The 18,103-nt window shown below is 36.7% G+C and overlaps 1 protein-coding gene across 1 annotated transcript in view; it reads right to left on the bottom strand.

The window, feature by feature from the left end:
• LOC106957463 (glutamate receptor ionotropic, kainate 5-like) overlaps positions 1 to 18,103 on the bottom strand; it is an 87,176-nt gene that overhangs the window by 16,525 nt on the left and 52,548 nt on the right. Inside the window, exons 12-14 of the mRNA XM_015048831.1 lie at positions 15,227 to 15,340; positions 4,839 to 4,948; positions 3,200 to 3,373 (exon numbers count right to left, since the gene is read on the bottom strand). Coding sequence (XP_014904317.1) covers positions 3,200 to 3,373; positions 4,839 to 4,948; positions 15,227 to 15,340 — 398 coding nt within the window. The remainder of the gene's footprint in view (positions 1 to 3,199; positions 3,374 to 4,838; positions 4,949 to 15,226; positions 15,341 to 18,103) is intronic.

The raw sequence follows: 18,103 nt of genomic DNA on the forward strand, positions 1-18,103 counted from the left end.
TGAACTGACTTTACCATATTATAGCTTTGCACTATCAATACTGAATTTAAATGTGTAAAATTGGATAAATTGAATCAATTGGGAGTCATAAAAGTCATAAGAACATTAACTAAACTGAATGATAATGACATACTATTGAATCTGTCATTATTATCATTTTAAAAAATGACAAATGAAAATATGTTATCGGATTTCTTTCTTTCAAAATGACAGACAGCAACAAAGTCTTGCAACCGGAGCTGCAGACTCCACTGCAGGTCAACTCCCAATAAAATATGAACAGTGTTTTTTTATTCATTTATTTTATTTCTAAAGCCAACACAAGGTAAATGGACAAACATTTCAGGCTGTGAGTAAAGCAGCTTAAGTAGAGTCGGACAGAAGGACGAGTTCGTCAACATGTGCAGAATTTAACCCTTTGAAGCACAAGGTGAAACTGAATGAATGAAAGAGACAATACACTGAACAGCTGGGGAGAAACTCACACAGCAGGTCCCAAAGTTATTTACTGGGACTCACAAAGTAAGCCTTTCCTGGAAAAGTCAAAACCAGATTATGGCCCTTTTGAAGTCACAACTAAACTGGAAGACTCATCTACCAAATGGTCGTCTCCTAATTAACTGCTTTTATAAGACAAGTTTGAAGAGTTAGGAAATTTACAAGCATCCGTTTTGTATTTCTTTCCCTTTACAGCACGGACATGACTGAATTTCTCCATTGTTCCGTCTCTTTCAATTGTTACGCAACGTGGACACGCCAGCCAACAAGCCACTCAGACATACAGAGACAGACCTCGGGATGTTGCAACTTGTGCCACGGCTATCATTAGCTTTTATGAGACTAAGTGCCAGACTAGGCAGAGCGCTGTCAGGGAAAATCCGTCGATGGACCCTCCAGCCCCTCCAGTATCTCTCTACCATCTGTCTAGCTGCCGCTACTGGGACTGAGGGAGGAGAGATATGAAAGTCAACGATACTCAGTCCAAAATGCTAATTACAAGCAGAAACCAAATTTTTTAACTGACTGAAAAACTCTGAAAAACATTTCTGCAAAGCCCCTTAAAAATAACATAAACCCCAAACGGCTTCTAATGACATAAAATCAGAAAACCCACAATTAACATTGTTTTCCAACAATTTGGAGAAAATGAAACAAAAGTGGAAACTAAAAAGTTTTCAAAGACAAAGTAGTAAAACTAGCATCTGCATTATATGATCTACCGAGACAATTAATAATCTGTCAGCAATTTTTTTTTTTTTTTTTTTTTTCAAAAGTTTGGAATAGAAACTAGCTTGAATTAGAGAGAGGACAGAGAGTCAGAGGAGTGGAAATAAAAACCTGAGGAGAAACTGACATCATCATTTTCACATTAGAGTCGATACCATCTGTTCACCTTCAGCTAATGTTGCTGAAGAGGAAGGAATGGGCAGATGGGAGGAGGGAGAGCAGTATGGAGGTCTGGATCTGGGGTGTCTGCTCTGGCGTTTCTTCTTATCATTTATCCTTCTTTCCTTGCTTTCTGGGGCAACTTTGCGTCTTTAATTCCTCCTTGACTCCTGTTATATCAGTAACGACCACTAGGAGGTGCTATTTATTATCACCACTTTGTTCCAGCACATTGACAAATATTGCTGCAAATGTTGAGACATTACTGAATATTTTCCTGGATTTTTTACTCCGCGAAACGGTTATTTTTGATTTATTACGAGCAACGACATTTTAGTGAGATTACATGATGGCATAATTTTGCCAGTTCACTTGTCTCAAGGTGTGAGGCAGTCAAAGTGGCTTTCAGCTCCAGAGGACACAAAACAAACATGACAAATGCTCTCTGTGTAATAATTGCAAGCTGTTGCGACATGTTTGTGCATCGACCTTTCATGCCTGGAGAAAACACACATCTCTCAATATAATTTCCAAGACACAAAGAATACTTCATTTGTTTCCTATTCCATGTGTTGTGAGCATTTTACAAAAAAAAGGAGAGCGTTGCGTTTCTCAGGTTGTGATTATTTCATGTTCAGAAGGTGGTGAGTAAAATTAATATTCATCTGTGCTGAATGGGATGTTTGGACTCTTCAAATATAGATCCAATGATACTTATTAACCTCTAGAAAAGATGTGCAAACACCTTAATAGACAATATTTTATTAAGATTCGTCTTTTATTGTGGTGGCATAATCTCAGAATTATAATTATGGACATGTGAGTGTTGGATAAATATCATAGATTACAAAATTAACATTTCCAAACGCAATGTGAAGAGTGGGTTCATGGAACCACTGAGTTTCCATAGCAACTGTTCCTGCTTCGGAGGCAAAGTCGAAAAATATTATTTTGCTCCTACCAACACAAATGTAAAGATATTGAGTTTGCTGTACTTGAAACTACGAATTTATTGGTTGGAATAACATAAAAGATTCAGCAATACTCCAGGTTAGTTCATAAATAAAAAAAAAAGAATGAAGAATGAGTTAGAGAGGTTCTGGTGAGAGGATTGATCAAAGGCCCCTCTCTGTTTGCTCCAGCCATGAGAAATGTCGAATGAAATACCAAAGTGCTTTCCTAAAGACAAAAGAGATTTGTCCAAAGCCCAGTTTTTTTCCCTTACATTAAAGCAGAAATTTTGGACAATTTATCGCTGCTGTAATTAAACATCAACATATGAGACCAGATGTCAAAAATGCTTGCGGTGCAAAAGAGTAGGCGTGACTAATTAAAGGTTTCATTTTTGAGAAGCATAACTGTAAATGTGTCAGTAAAGTTTCTGAAACTTTAAAAAGAATAAAAGTGGCAGCATCTACTCCTCTTTTTTACGTCACTAAAACAAACTTCTTATTTTCCTTTTTGTTTTCAGACCAGATAGCGTTTGCCACTATTAAATGATTGCATCAGCAACGTGGAGATGTTTTGACAGATCAAATAAGTCAAAATGCCAAGGCAGGTTTACTTATGTGTTACATCAGCCAAAAATATTCTTAAATTTGAGTCGAGCGAACGCCCCACACAGAGGCCATTCGGCCTTGATGCGTCCATCTGAGGTTTGAGCCCCGACCGAGACGTTTGCTGCAAGTCTTCTCCAATTCGCTCTCTGGCCACTTCCTGTCTAATGCCTGTCAAGAAAAGCTAATAGTGCTACAAAAATATAACTTGCACCTTCAGGTCAATAATTTACTGTGATGAATGTCTTGGTACCAACCAGACTCCGCTGACGCAGCGGGTGGACAGGGCCCGCGGCATAATCTCTGAGCCTTGCTGCATGAAGCCTCCAACTGGGAACCACAGACTGTTTCCCAGTGTGTACTGGTTCTCCAGGATGTCCCGCCGCTCCCGTAAACACGGGTGAGGGTTGTACCACTCATAAGGACTGAGCCTTAAAGAAAGAAAGAGAAAGCTACGTATTTTAAAAAGTATGCAATACCTTTTAAAGGGATACATTGGTGATCAGTTAAGGCAATTTTTTCCAAAAAGTCTATAGTCAAATAATAGGGTCACTTAAAAACATTGAAACCATCGAAAATAGAAGCAAGATGTTGCTCTTTTGTCTTATTTAAATGTTTATCAAACACATTTTGACATTAGACAGGGATAACATCAGAAAAAAGGATGTCATGTATTAAATTTTTCAAAAAAAACTTTATTCCTATGGTGAAAATCAGGGATAAAAAAATAATCACATAAGATGAATTGTTTGGTTAAAAAAAAGTACATATCAGAAAAGAAGTTTTCATCAAATAGAAAAGGCTTTCCAACCTTAACACAAAAATACTAGAGAAACCTTCAGCGTTTTGATCAGAAGTAATTCTTCCACCAGTTTTAGTAATTTGTTGAGGCACCGAAGCAGCAAAGCAGTACCTATAAGCACCCTAAAACTCACATTTGGATTTTAGTATGATGTACTTTTTCTCTCTGCAACCTACAGAAAATGTTTCCTGAAGTCTGAGATCATTTATGTTCTTTTGCCTTTCAGCTCTCAAATGGATTCCATTTTTTGCCATCTCTGTTTTTATTGTTTAATTATGAGTTATCCAGTGGAGGAAGTGAGGCCTTCATTGCTTTAAATGTTGCTCTGGGTCCTTTAGTGACCTCCTGGATAAGTCATTCACATGCTGCACAATACATTTTGTAGTGCTTCACTGCAGTTCACTGGATTCCTAAAGCCTTAGAAAGGGCTTTCTAACTCTTTCCTGAGGAATAAATATTTATCTTTCCATGTATTATTTCTTTCTTTTTTGGATTGTGGCATTTTAGATTACTTCATATTGTGGTCTGGTGCTAATCATGTGTAGCTGGTGGCACTGAAGCAAAAAATGTGGTTTTGCACAGTTATTTCACAATTTAACATGGGAACAATCAATTACTCAGACCAAGATGTTTTAGATACCAATTTCCCTAATAAATGTAATCATTATTACACTTATTATATAAATGCTCCATTAAAATTTGTTTGATGATTTGAAACATTTCAGTACGTCAAAAAAGCAGAAGCATTAGGACGAATGCTGATTCACAGAAGAGGAGAAACAATGAAAAACTTGAAGCGTCATTAAACAGCTACCAAACTCTCATTATATTCTTTGGCCTAATGGGTGCAATTGTAACATTTTTAGGCACAAAAACATGAAAGCAAAATCTAATACCACTTCCCTAATCATTTCTTTTTCCGAGTGGAATGTGGTTCGGTTTTTCATATTCGAGGTTATTTTTCTCGTTTTAGACTTCTCTTTGTGATTGCGATTAGAAATGAACCCTCGGGAACCCAGTAAGACAAGCCCATTGAAAAGTTCTTCAGAAAGTAAGAAACAGGCAAAACTGAAATCATTAGAAAGGTGTCATACCTGGCGGCGAGGAAGAGAACACAGCTGACAGCAAGGTAGGCCAGCAGCATGAAAAGCCAAACAGCAGGAGAAAACGGGTCGAGAAAGGAAAAGTAACCTGGTTTTCGAGCCTGAAAGAGAAACACAAAGAAACGCTCTGAGGATTGACAGCATTGTTTTCCCTCTTACTTTGCCTTCATGTGGTTAGCCTCAAAGAAAGCAGTGCTGAGGCTAAGTCTCACAAAGCCGTTTTGTCTGACTGAAGTCCTGCCTTGATCATGACCTGCAATCATTTAGAATAAAAACCAGCACATCTACACTAAGATGTAATTTTATACCACTGGATGGAAGGGAAAAATGTAACGGTAGGCTAAAGACAGAACCTTTATTGAGGTCTTTACAATTTGTTTCTACCTTAGTAATCTCTACATTTTATCTTCGTTACCTGATGACATCAAAATAAGTTGGAGACAATGTCGTGCCTCAGTCTCTTTGAACAGAAGAGCAACAACACAATAAGTGCTGATGAATTGGAAGCAGCAGTAAAAATTAACTCAGGCTGTTCAGCACCAGGGGGCAAGGGCGCTGATCAACATGGAGATGTCTTCACTAATGTGTGTGCCAGTCAACAGCTTAGCCAATTAAAAAGATTACAATCTTTTAATGTGCTCATAAGCTTCGTAGACGCATGCAGCATCTCTCTGTATGTGTTTCTAACGTGTATGAAGCAGATTATCTGCTGCCAGACACAAATGTATTGTATTGATTACTTTGCAAATCAAAAAGCTAATCTGACATTAAATTACTTGCTTTTGTTTGTTTGTTCTCAGAAACTTGCTCAAGAAATTACAGTGAGTTAATTAAATGTTGCACATAGAAAAAGAGTATTTTTTAATTTTTATTTTTAAACGGCACACAAAAATCTACATATTGGAAGAAAATATATAATTTATTGTGAACATGGAAGAGTGTATCTTAAAACAAAGAGATAAAATGTGACTTATAGCTTTCAACTTTAAAAGCTTAAACTATTTATTGTTGTAAATTGGATTCAAATTCTAGTTTATGCAGCTTAAATTAAATTGCAGGGTCTGAAATTAATCAACGAATCACATTTTAATCATATAAAACCATATACTGAAAAAATAAGTATTTCAAATGAAAAGCCACTTTTGATGCTTAATTATTGAATAATTATACAGATAAGCTCAACAAAATACATATTCATTGTTTTTTAATGTTATTTAATGGTGCAATGTGCTGCTTTATCTATTCAGCTTTCAAACATTACAGGAACCAGTGATCATTCATACAGCTTAGAAAAAATACTTATTTAGAAAAGTGGAGTGTGGATGCTGACATTAGCATTAGAAACGTCTGTGCTGCTGCAACATGTTTTGATTGAGAGGCTATTTTAGGCTTGACCAGCTCTGCTTACAGGACAACAGTCTTTTCTAGTACCCCATCAGCATTTTGAAGCGTAAATTTACCTCCAGTGGCCAAGAGAAGAGGCTTTGCCATCCATTGCTGTCACTTGTGCATCACATTTATGGGCATACCAGAAACATGCAAATACAAAGGTTCCGGTTTGAGATTTGTGTTTGTAAAAAAGGGGAAAAAAGAAAAAAAAAAGATGTGATCTATGTGTGTGTTTCAAGAGGTTTTCAAAAAGTTAAAATTATGTTTTTTTATGTTTTGTAATAATCTAATATTGCATATCCAGGCAGCAAAACTACATTAACGAGTCTCAATACTATGGACTACCTATAGCAACCTTTCTCTAGGTAGGAGAAGAGCTCTTACAGTTATATGGAGATCTTTTCCCTGCAAAAATAAAAAAATAAATAAAAAAAATAAAACATAAATCTGATCATTCTGCAGTAGCAGCCCCAATAAGCGGACAGCTGTGGGCCCTCCACTTCGAGAGCTTAAAGAGTCCCAGCTGCTCGGCAGCCATATGAAATATCAGAAATCTGTTTGCAGACGTTGGCGTTGCCATCAATAGAAAAATAAAATTCTGAAATCAGCCCAACAGTAAACTGCTGTTATTCTCCACCTCGGGGTGTGCTTTTCAGGGGAAGATTACTTCAGCTTATCTGTGAGATGTGATATAAAGCCTTTAATGTCTCTGTCGAGCTTTAACCGTGTGAAGTCTGCTAAATGCTATCAACGAGTGTCAGTAAAGTCAGCACCAGTCCTAAAAAGCTCCAGGCTAAATAGTCTACAAAAAGATTCAAGGCCCCAATTTCTCCCGTTGCGTTTTGGGTGAGTGATATAGGGCTTAGATATCGGCAAGAGAGGCAATGCGATGAAGTAAAAAAAAAATAAATTAATAAAAAAAACTCTTGTTCAGTAGACCTGACTCTACTCCAGTAAAATTCTTCACTGCAAAGTGTGACAGTGCTGGAACAAACATTGTGCAAAAAAAGAATATAGTAGGGTACTGTTTGTTACTGAGTCCATACATGACAGATGTGGCTATTTTTAAGCTTTAGTATTTCTATTCATAACTTTCTAGAAAAGAAATATTTTATGTGAAGCACTGAATACACAAGCAGCCTCAGACTGCAGCTTTACAGGCTATTCTGTTGCTTAATCCTTTAATGTAAACTCATGAAACAAAAACACATGCCTGATGACTTTTGTGATGTTATGATTACATAAATAAATCATCACTTTTACAACATGCTGCAGTCCTCAAGTTTAGAACAGACCCTTGAAGCCGTTTCAGCAGAAATCTTTTGTTGTGACAAACTTAGAAAAAAGTCTCTGGTTGTGGGGGTAAATCAGTGGTCTGTGGTTATTCAGAGTGACAGACGCACCGATTGGCAATTTAGCACTCTTCAGAACAACGTTGAGCGATGAAAAAAATATTAAGCAGCGACAAACATCAAGCGGTGTCAGATATTTTGTGTGGAAATCATGCAGTGTGACTGATGTTTTTTGCCCAGCTATGAGATTTTCTGCACCGTCTCTTTTTCCTTGTCCTTCTCTCTCTTCTTGTAGCATCTATAAACACGTTTATATAAAAATCAAGGTTATATTTTAAGCAATCTCTGTTTCAGTTCAGGTCTGAAAAATTAAACCAAGTTAGATTTTGAATTAAAAAGACACAAATTGACACAAATCAAAAGCTCTGAAACTCATGCTAACTGTAGCAGCAATAGCTACTCTCAGGGCTGACAAACGTTTTGAGTGTCACTCAAAATGCTTTGTCCCTGTGCAATGAACCTAAAGCACGCCAAATATTTATGACAGCTTGGACATGGTTTGCTAAGCAACAGAGGTGCTTGTCATTTTTCACACCTTTTATAATGCTTTATCACAGACGAAAGCTGTGTACTGATTACACAACTTGTATAAAAAAACTCTGTGCCGATGATTCAAACTGAAGTATGATTAAGTCCTTTTAACAGTGAGGCTCATTTAGCGTTTAGCTTGTCATCAGTCCAAACAGCTGGGAAAGGAAGTTCAACTTCTCAACTTTAGTAGACACTGAAAAGTTGAAAACACAAAAAATCTTAATGGAATAGAGAAGGTTCAATAGAAATCTCGAGGTTACTACTACCTTGTGGTCCATTAGCAGACGACACTGCCAATATGTGTGCCAAGATCAACACGGCGTGTCACCTCATCTACTCAGGGCTGTGCAGTCAGAAGGAGCAGCTTGGTGTTTAACAAAGTGAATTTATGGTTCAAATCCTCCAGTCCAGACTCACCCTGGAGGCAGGAGTCCCCGCCATGGACTGAGGCGATGGATCTCTCACAGCACATCAGTGTGAGGGCATAAATTGCCACTGCAGGCCGTAACTGTGAGTAAAAACGTGCTCTCGGTCAACTTAATCTCTAAATAAACACTTAAGAAAATGCAGCTGGGACACTACTGTGTGAGCTGGGCTTTGCTGTACACACATTAAGCAGCTGACTGATCACTGAGTCAATAAACTGATGCTGTCACTGTGGACTGGATCAAACATGGAGGACAGATGGTGGAGGTGCATACTAATGAGCTGCAGATGTACATTATCTGCAGACAGGGACCGTGCAGCCATTATAATTCTTCCCGCAAGGAGACAGAAGTGAATCTTTTAATGATAATAGCAACTAAGAGAATCACTAATGTCATTAATTGTTGCTAGACAAGACACGTCTTCTGAGCTTTGTTTTTCCATTTAGTTTCCATTTCCCAGGACCAAAAGATGCAGAATTTTGAAGGTACACAATGTGATTTTCCACAGTTCCAACTGATTAAGGTTCCCTTTTATACTTTACACTAAGAAGGTGAAAAAAAAAAAGAATTGTCCTTTCCTTGAATATGACAAAAACTATTCAACAAAGTAATCAGTGATGATAATCTGGATTTCCTGCTTTCATTCGAAACATTGTTTGAACAATTAGTTTTAAAGTTGCATGTTTTCCCTGTGCATCGTTGGGTTTTCTCCTGGTACTCTAAAAACTGTTCAATTAACTGCTCTCTAAATTGTCCTGAAGTCTAAGTGTGCATATGGTTGCCTGTCCTGTGTGTCTATGTGTTTGCCTGTAATAGGCTGGTGTGTGCACATTACATTTTTGATCTAAAAATCTGGGCTCTCTAAACATTTTTCATCCTTCTTAAGGAAGTTCTGCACAAAAAGACTTCACTGTGGTTTTGCTCACATATCTCCATTATCACACTGTGGAAAAGGGAGCGACGCAGTTATTACATTCTACGATGTTCAAATCAAATTAAGTTCACGAAGCAGGAACATAACTTTTTCTGCAGATTTGTCTACACATTTAAACGTAACCTTATGGAGATATGCTATGAGAACTATTAACAACTCATATTAAGATAGATGTCTTTATTTTCCCACAGGGATAATCTTTTTCCACATGCCATTACAATCTGTGGATATAAATAACTTAGGCATCTCAGAAGTAGTAGAACATTACATACATACACATCAACATTAACATTTCCCAACATGTCCCACATAGACATCTAAAACATAACATTCATCCCTCCTTCTGTTTTTCTACCTCCCCTTTTGTATACTAGCACAAGAAAGCCAAGGAAATGAATGACTGCCACAGGATGGTAGCTGATAAACTCAGCTGAGGGGACAAAACTTTTCTTAAAATGTTTTTTTTTTTTTCCCAGCTCAGAGTTCTGCATCTGTGTCCAGATGGGAGCAAAGTGAAGAACTGGTTCAGAAGACGGTCAGGACTGTTTGCAATGTATGGTGAACATATGGTGACTGTGCGATTTGCGTGAGTCAGACTTAGAGTGGGAAGGTGTACAATCCTGGACGCAATGTGTGAGATTTTGATTATTATTATTATTTCTTGGTGGCGACAGGAAGAGCAGCAGAGTAGAACGGGTGGAACAGGACTTTTGTAACAGAGTGATTTCAGTTTATGTACAACTAAAGTCTATATTGTTGTGCATGTTGATGTGATGTGAAGACTAGAGTTTAATTATTTGTCTACGGCGAACCTAAATATTTGAAAGTATTGATCTCTTTAACCGTCTTCAGCATAACGCAACATGTGAAAAAAGTTTGGATGGAGACAGAGGCTTTATGTTTGACGAGACACAATTACGATGAAATTAATGACCCGTTGCCTAAGGGCTGTTAGAACATTCTTAAGTGAGTCAAGACTTTTTTGTTGCTTCACAAACAGCTGACTTGTGGAAACTCTGGTTGTGATAGCAAAAAAGAAAATAGTGCATTAAGAAAACCCAACAGAAGAAACTGAATAAAGACTGAGGTGTAATTCTGAAGCGTTATTGAGTTTTAAAACTTATACATGGATTTATTTTATGATGTTTAGTGATCAGATTGGGACTGATAAATCAGGAATGACGAAGTGGTATTTAGAACAATAATCATGACATCACAACTCAACTCTGAAGGCAAATAAAGAAAACATACATGTGTCTTTGTAAACCAGCTTTAAGTTGCTAACCAGTATGCACATATGTAGAAAGCTGTTTAAACAAAAATAGTAAATGTAAATCTTTCATTGTTCTAGACTCAACCATACGGTTGTCTTTAATTAAGGAAATAATTAAGTTTATGTGATAAATAATCAAATGAAGATGAGGAACAAAGTTAACATGTTACAGATATAAATAAGGTATTGCAGGATAGTTGTATAAACTCTGCATCCAGGACACTTTTAATGTGATTAGGCATAAATCCTTTTTCTGCATCTGCTTTTTAGCCCAATCCTTCTTTTCAAGGAACTCGGCGTCTTGACCAGGGAGTGATTAGAGGAATCTTACATGACTTTTGATTACGGTCTTCTCAGAAAATCCCCCTTTCAACCTTTTATGTTAAAAGCTCTCAGAAATAAGAAGACAGGAGCCCATCTACAAAGCAGCTTGCAGCTTTATTGTTTTGTATTGCATCAGCCTCTTCGGTAGAGACGCTTCAAAAAGAACCTTTTTCATTTTTGCACCTGTTTTTTGCTTGCTTTAGGCCTAAATTGAGCCAAGTGGCTTTTATTTATTTTTGCTTTTTGTTGTTTCTTGCAAAAATAAAAAATAAAAAAGGAAAAAAGACAGAAAAAGAAAAACTTACTTTTATTTTAAAATATACTACAGATTTTTTTTTTTTCCCCAGAATGTGGAGTGTAGAAAATCTGAGCTGATTGAATTCACTTTGGCTTAAAAAGGCATGTGCTTGAAAATGTAACAATTTATAGCACTTATGAAGTTCAAAAGCTTTCTGTAAAACTCGACTGTGGCTAGAATCAGACGAAGAACACAAAACCCATCACTAATGATTTGAGTGTTCCTTGGGGCACTGTGACCTCAGTAAATGTTAGAAGTTTGTGTGTTTCTTCACAGAGTTTAAATCCATGCAGCCATTCATTGTCTATAGCTTCTCCTTTAAAGGTCGCAGCGGCCCATTTTCTACCAGTTTTAAATTAGCAAAATACAGAAGAGAACCAACCATATTGTTAATTCCAAATAAATCAGATTTTAATAACCTAATTTAAAAAAAAAAAGCTCCTTTTAATGTAGCAGCTATAGTAACTGCAGTCTTTGTCTTCAATGTTCTGGATCTAAAACACTAAAATCATGGTCTCCCTTTGTTTAAGTGTGAGCCATGGCATTTTAAACAACAATTGATTCTCTGATTTAAGGGTACTAGGGCACAATAAGAGGCTTAGAGCTGGAAGGAAGTGGAGGCAAAATAAAGAGGAGGGGGGATGAGCTTGTAGTGATTTAAAAGTAATCAATAAAATGTTTAATCAAAGGGGGAGCAGGCATAATTTAAGCAGGACTGGTGTGATGTATTCCCTCGGTGGAGTTGTTGGAGAGCTGATGCTGCATTTTGCTTCACCTGTAAATGAGAAACTGCTGCATTGTTTAGGCAAACACACACTGAGCCGCATTATTCCAGCTCATAAACAGGAAGATATGCAAAATGCACGGACTGGCATGAATTTCTGACAGAATCCCCAACTTGAATTAAAATACCACAGTTTGACAGTATCTTAACAAATGTGTAATTTTATTGTTTTTATAAAAAAATCAATTAGCTGATAATAATTAATAAGGGATATAAATTGGAAGATATTTTTTGCCATTTTCATTTTTAATATACTTACTAAATTAATATATAAAAATACAAAATACACATCGTCTGTTATTGCTGCTTGTTTGCCGGATGAAGTTTTGAAACATTATAACCTTAAATTTCGTTTTAGTTTTGACAATAATAGATTTTTATTACAGAAAAACGTTTGTTGACAACTTTGTGTTCCTCCCAAAGTGTTTTCTTTTAATGCAGAATAGTAAAACATTAATTCAATTTAATGAATGTTCCTCTGCTGATTATATTCATTAAGAAAGCAAACAAAGAACGCATTTCTGTAAAGATCATTTTAGTGAGATTTTGCTCTCTTTTCTCTGATTATTTACTCAAGCACCAAATGTTTCTGGTGCTATCACTTAAAAAAAACAGTCTTTTAATGGAACTGCCGTCAATTTATGCCATAAATGTTAAGTGTTTTAGCTCTTTTTTTAGAAATTAGTGGAAAAAAATAACATCTAACAAGAGGTGAAGGTAAAAAGCACATTACCATGAATATGGAATAAATCTGACAATTTCCAAACATTCAATGGAAACATAATAGTGTTGCTTCTTCCATTAGGGGGCAGTTTTCATAGTGTAAAACATAAGTTTATTATGCTCTTTATAACACTGGAGCAAATCAACAATATGAATAAAGATAAAAGATCCAGCATTCGCTGCAATCGTTTTATATCCGTCTTCAGTAAACATCAGTGATGACTGAAAAACAGAATAAAGAGGAAAATCCCAGAAGAAATTTCAAAAGGTCTTTTTTTGTACATAAAAAGCATGCAGCATTTGAAAACTTCAGAACTGTCACAAATCCCATGTCTTGAATCTGCAGGTCTGTCAGACTCAGGAAGCAGAAAACCCAAATTTTAGATTCCAGTCAGGAAGCCCAAGTCAACCATCCCCCATCAGAGGCTGAAAACTCACAATCTAAAGCAGCAGCTCCTGCCTCTATACCATCGCTGCATAAAAAAAAACAAAAAAAAAAAAACATGCCCTATATCTGTGTTTTCAGCTCTGCTTTTATCTGATCTGCCCCCCAAAAGCATCCCCGCCTCTGCTTCGTCAGTGTTTGTAGTAATACTTTCTTTTGCTTTGTTGGAAACTCAGTTTGACTGTGTGACCCGAGCGGTCGAGCGACTGTCAGCGCCTCCAGCAGAACAGCTCGTGCTGAGAAGGAAGCTCCTGATGCAACTGCAGCTCTTTTTTTTTTTTTAATTTTTTACCTCTGAATTCCTCAAATCAAACACACAGTGAGGTCGCAGACATAAAATGATATCAGGTGCAGACACTCCACGCTCCAGTCTGTAGAACTTTAGCCCCAACTCTGCTGGCACGATGAAAAAAAGTGGACTTTTTAAATTTCACTTTAAAATTGATATTAAGGACAAAACTTAAATAACTTCAATATTTCAATATGCAAACTTTGTAAATGCAAGAAAAATGCTTATGCATTTATTTTTGATGTTGTTATTTTATTTTTATTTTTATAAGTGAATAAAGAATGGAAGCTCTAAAATCTTTCCACCATATTTTTTCTTTATTTATTTAATAATTTGATTTGGAAACTGATGAAAGACAATCCTCTGATTTCCAGACTTCAATGAAAGACTCAGATCAGGCTGTATGTTCAGGATTGTTTGTCATGTTGGAAGGATCAACAAGTGGCCCATTGCTAACTGTTTCGCAGACCCAAACAGGTATTTTTTATTTTTATTTTTTTCCAAGATTGTCTCTAATTACAATCAGTTCTTTGCTCCTCTCATCAACTCTGGCCAGTTTCCCTTTCCCTGAAGAAAAGCACATGAACGGCACAATTTTTCATGGTTGGCATGTTCTGTTCAGTATTTCAGCTTCACACCTTCTTTCACATGTTGGTTGGGTTCCTTAACCAGTTAGTTGGAAAAAAAAAAAAAAAAAAAAAAAAAACTTCTTATTCCTTGCTTCAAACAAAGGCCAGATTTAAAGGGAAAACAAATCCTGTTATCTCCTATTTAAATTATGAATCTTTTTTTATGACAAATCATGAAAAGGTTCAAGGCGCAATAGTAAATGTACTGTAAATGTAAAAATGACCTTGTTCAACAGGTATTGCTTTATCTAACAAAATATTCCACTAAAACGTTACAATGTGACATATTTCCGAACAATAAGCCGCTACTTTTTTCACACATTTTGAACAAAGCGATGTGGCTAATATATGGGTTTTTACCAAGGGGTTTCCAAAGCTTGAAAAGGAAAGAACAATCTCAAGAGTGAATTTGCCTTGAGATGATCGTGACATTGAGAGCGACAACAAAAGAGAAACTGAGAAAGTGTGTGACCTTGGATTTACACTGAATGCGTCTCTGCTCCACTGCACACTTCACCAGTGGAGTGAAGCGATTCCTAACCACCATGATTTACACTATGTGTTGCTCCGTTCCACTGTGAACTCCCAGGAGTGCTTTCTTTCAGACTGAGGTATAAAGTAAACATTAAAGCTAAGTGCCTAACAACATAAGTGACATGTTGTCTTTACATATGTTTTAAAACATTGGTGTGACAGTATAACATCAGACAGATAATCTGAAAGAACAATCATCCTCCTCTGCTTCCTTGAGGTCCTTTTTTGCAGAAACACACAACACCGAGTCAGAAACAACCAACCAGAGCCAGGAGGAAGGTCTTAGCCCTTCCTCTCGTGAAACAATCTGAGATTCTTTCAGATTATTTGCCTCATACTAAACTGTCACAACATGGTGATAGTTTTAAACATGTAAAAATAATTTTATTTATAAAAGTTACCTAATGCAGCTTTAATCAAAACTGAAAATACAAAGGCAAGCTCACCAGATGCACTTGGTAGAGGATGCTGATTCCCAGAGTCATGAATGGCTTGGAGAAATCAATTACCTTCTCCCTCTCTGAGGTTATGGTGAAGCCGGCGACCGCCAGGTCAGCTTTCTACAGGAAGACACAAAGCATAGCAGATATGATTGTTTATCTTTGGTAACTTCCAGGTACTGAAAGAAGAAAGAAGGTACAGGAGAGCGAAAATGGAAAAGGATTCTCTTTTTTTTAACTTGTGGTGCATGTGCAACCAAAGTTGAAAAATGAAATAGATAAAGAATCTCAAACATAAGGTAGAGAAAAACAGGGATAGCAGAGAGTGTCAGTGGAGGTCTCATAGAAAATAAGAAACAAAAGCCACACAACATAAAAGAAAGGAAGAAGAGTCAAGTGGGTCAAGTACCTTCAGGGAAAGCTGATATTTGGGTAAAAAAGCAGGAGACACAATAATTGAAGTGAAGAAAACAAAAAAAAACAAGAACTGAGGCCTTTAACCAAATTTCTTTAAAGTGATATACCACCAGAAATGTTTGGTCCTTAAGTAAATAATGAGAGCAAAGAGAGCAAAATCTAATGAACATCATCTTTATGGAAATGTTTTCTCTGTTTGTTTTCCTAATGAACATAATTAGCAGAATAACTTCCAGTAAATTGCATTCATGTTTAACTATTCTGCATTACCAGAAAACACTTTGGGAGGAACATAAAGTTGTCAGAAACAATGTTTTCTGTAATGGTGTTCTAATGACTTTTGCCTTCAGATACTAACATTTCCTCCCACCGCATAAATGATGGTGCAAAATAGTTTCATCTTTGCAACTTCAAAGAATAATTTTCCAACAACGAATTTAGTTCATCTCTTACGAACACAAGAGGTTGTTATAAGGATCATTTGGCCATTGACATAGCAATACTATACTGATGGTAATTAATACTTCACAGTCTTGGCTGTAGTGATAATATATTTTATTTCAGACAGTCTGTCAGGTCACAGAGTCTGAATAACAGAACAGTTATCATGGATTCTTAACATACAATTAGATTATACAAATCTGAGAGCTTTCTTTTTTTCTGAAAACGTTCTTCTGCTTATGAAAGGAAGAACACGAGATCAGACTGCGAGTTTGAAAGCTACACAGGTGAGTTAAAAAACAGATGAGGAACAGCTTTGAGAGAGACACGAAAAGAGTTTGGGATTTCTTACTGCAAACAAAAATTAATTCAATTTTCAAAAGGTTGTCACCTCTTTATCCTCACAAATAAATGAAAGGTTTCACAAATTACAAACTGTGTCTTAAGCAATCTCTAATCAGCGCAATGTACTTCAATTAAAGTTTGACTCATGTTTATATTGAATTATTTTACTGCTTCCTTTTTGTGTTTTCACAAACTCAAATAATGCTTCATAATTCTCAAACTGTGCTTTAAAGCATCTCTGTTCATTCTGGAATGATCCATCTTGTCCTGATTTTAGTCGTTGTGCTCCAGCTGCCTTAAAACTGTGACAAATAATTTTCAAATTTAGTATCCACTGGAAGCTCAGGGGGAACAATATATGATCGATAACAGCCAGCCACTTGCAGTACTATCACAGTGTCTATACATCATACATAGTTTTGTCTGCCAACCTGTCACTGCTTTTCCCCCTCACAAAATGCTGCCAGTTAAATGACTTCAAGATAGCGGAGGCTTCTTCAGGGTTTATGTAACTGAGCGTCCTCAGTCAGTCTGACAGGCGATGTTGTTTATCTGACTCTGTCCGGATGACAACTACAAAATGACTTAATTTCCTAATGCAAAATAAGAGTCTTAATATACATATGGGGTTCATAACAATAGCTTAAGCTACATAAACCTCTAATTCATGCTTTGCAAAACATATTTAGCTTTTTTTTTGTTGGCTCTAGTGGTTGACAGGAAAGAGGGCAATCAGAGAGGGAAGACATGCGGCAAATGTAGACAGGATGGGAATCGAGCCTGTGACCACCGTCATGAGGACCAAGGCCTTGATACGTGGGTTGTGCTATGCCCCTGCGCCACCACAGCACCCCCTATATTTCACTTTTAATATTGCAAGAACCCGTCCCATTGGATCTCCTTAAACACCTGACATTAAATAGGAAATGTCAAAAGTATTGCCTAGATTTTAAATTAACTGTTAATAGTAAATGTTTATCAATGATGTACTTTTGTTTTTGTAGTTTCACAACAAATATTGCATTAGTTGAAGAATAATCAGTGTCTTAAGGTAAATTTAAGGGAAATTCAATGTTGATGAAACTCCTATAATCTAATCTTCAAATAGTCATCATGGATAACGATGCTGTGGGCAGGAAGGATATCTGGTAGCAGTCAGTCATGCAACATATCTGAAGAGGCCTCTGACTGAAGACTGTTGATGTATCATAGTCTGATGATGGTCATTTCATCCTAGCAGCTTCATTTCTGGTCAGCAGAGAAGAAATATCACAGAAATGTCTCCTGGATCCATCAGGTGTTGGGCAGCACTGCAGATTCACTTCTTTTGTTTTTATCATTTCTCCTTAAATCTCTTTCTGACTGAATAGCCAGAAAGCCTGGCAGAGAGATGTTGAAGTCAGGGATCTGTTTTTCTCCCGTTATGATTAAGACGGTTCCTCTTTTGTCTCTGCTGTTTCGTCCTGCTCTGCCTCCATGAAGCCTGTTTGGGGTCATAGTTAAGATTTTGAGATGATAATTACCTGCTTCCAATTAGAAAATATATATTTTGTCCCCAGTTACAGCATCATAGCAATTGTCATAAAGTAAAAATAAAAAAATAAAAATAAGAGAAAAAAATCCTTCCTACGCCACAGCTTGCAAAACCAGGGGGGGGGGGGGGGCTGCCAAAAAAATGAA

The sequence above is a fragment of the Poecilia latipinna genome, unplaced genomic scaffold (assembly GCF_001443285.1).
Source record: "Poecilia latipinna isolate Pla-1442-1.1 unplaced genomic scaffold, P_latipinna-1.0 Scaffold905, whole genome shotgun sequence".
Classification (NCBI taxonomy): domain Eukaryota; kingdom Metazoa; phylum Chordata; class Actinopteri; order Cyprinodontiformes; family Poeciliidae; genus Poecilia; species Poecilia latipinna.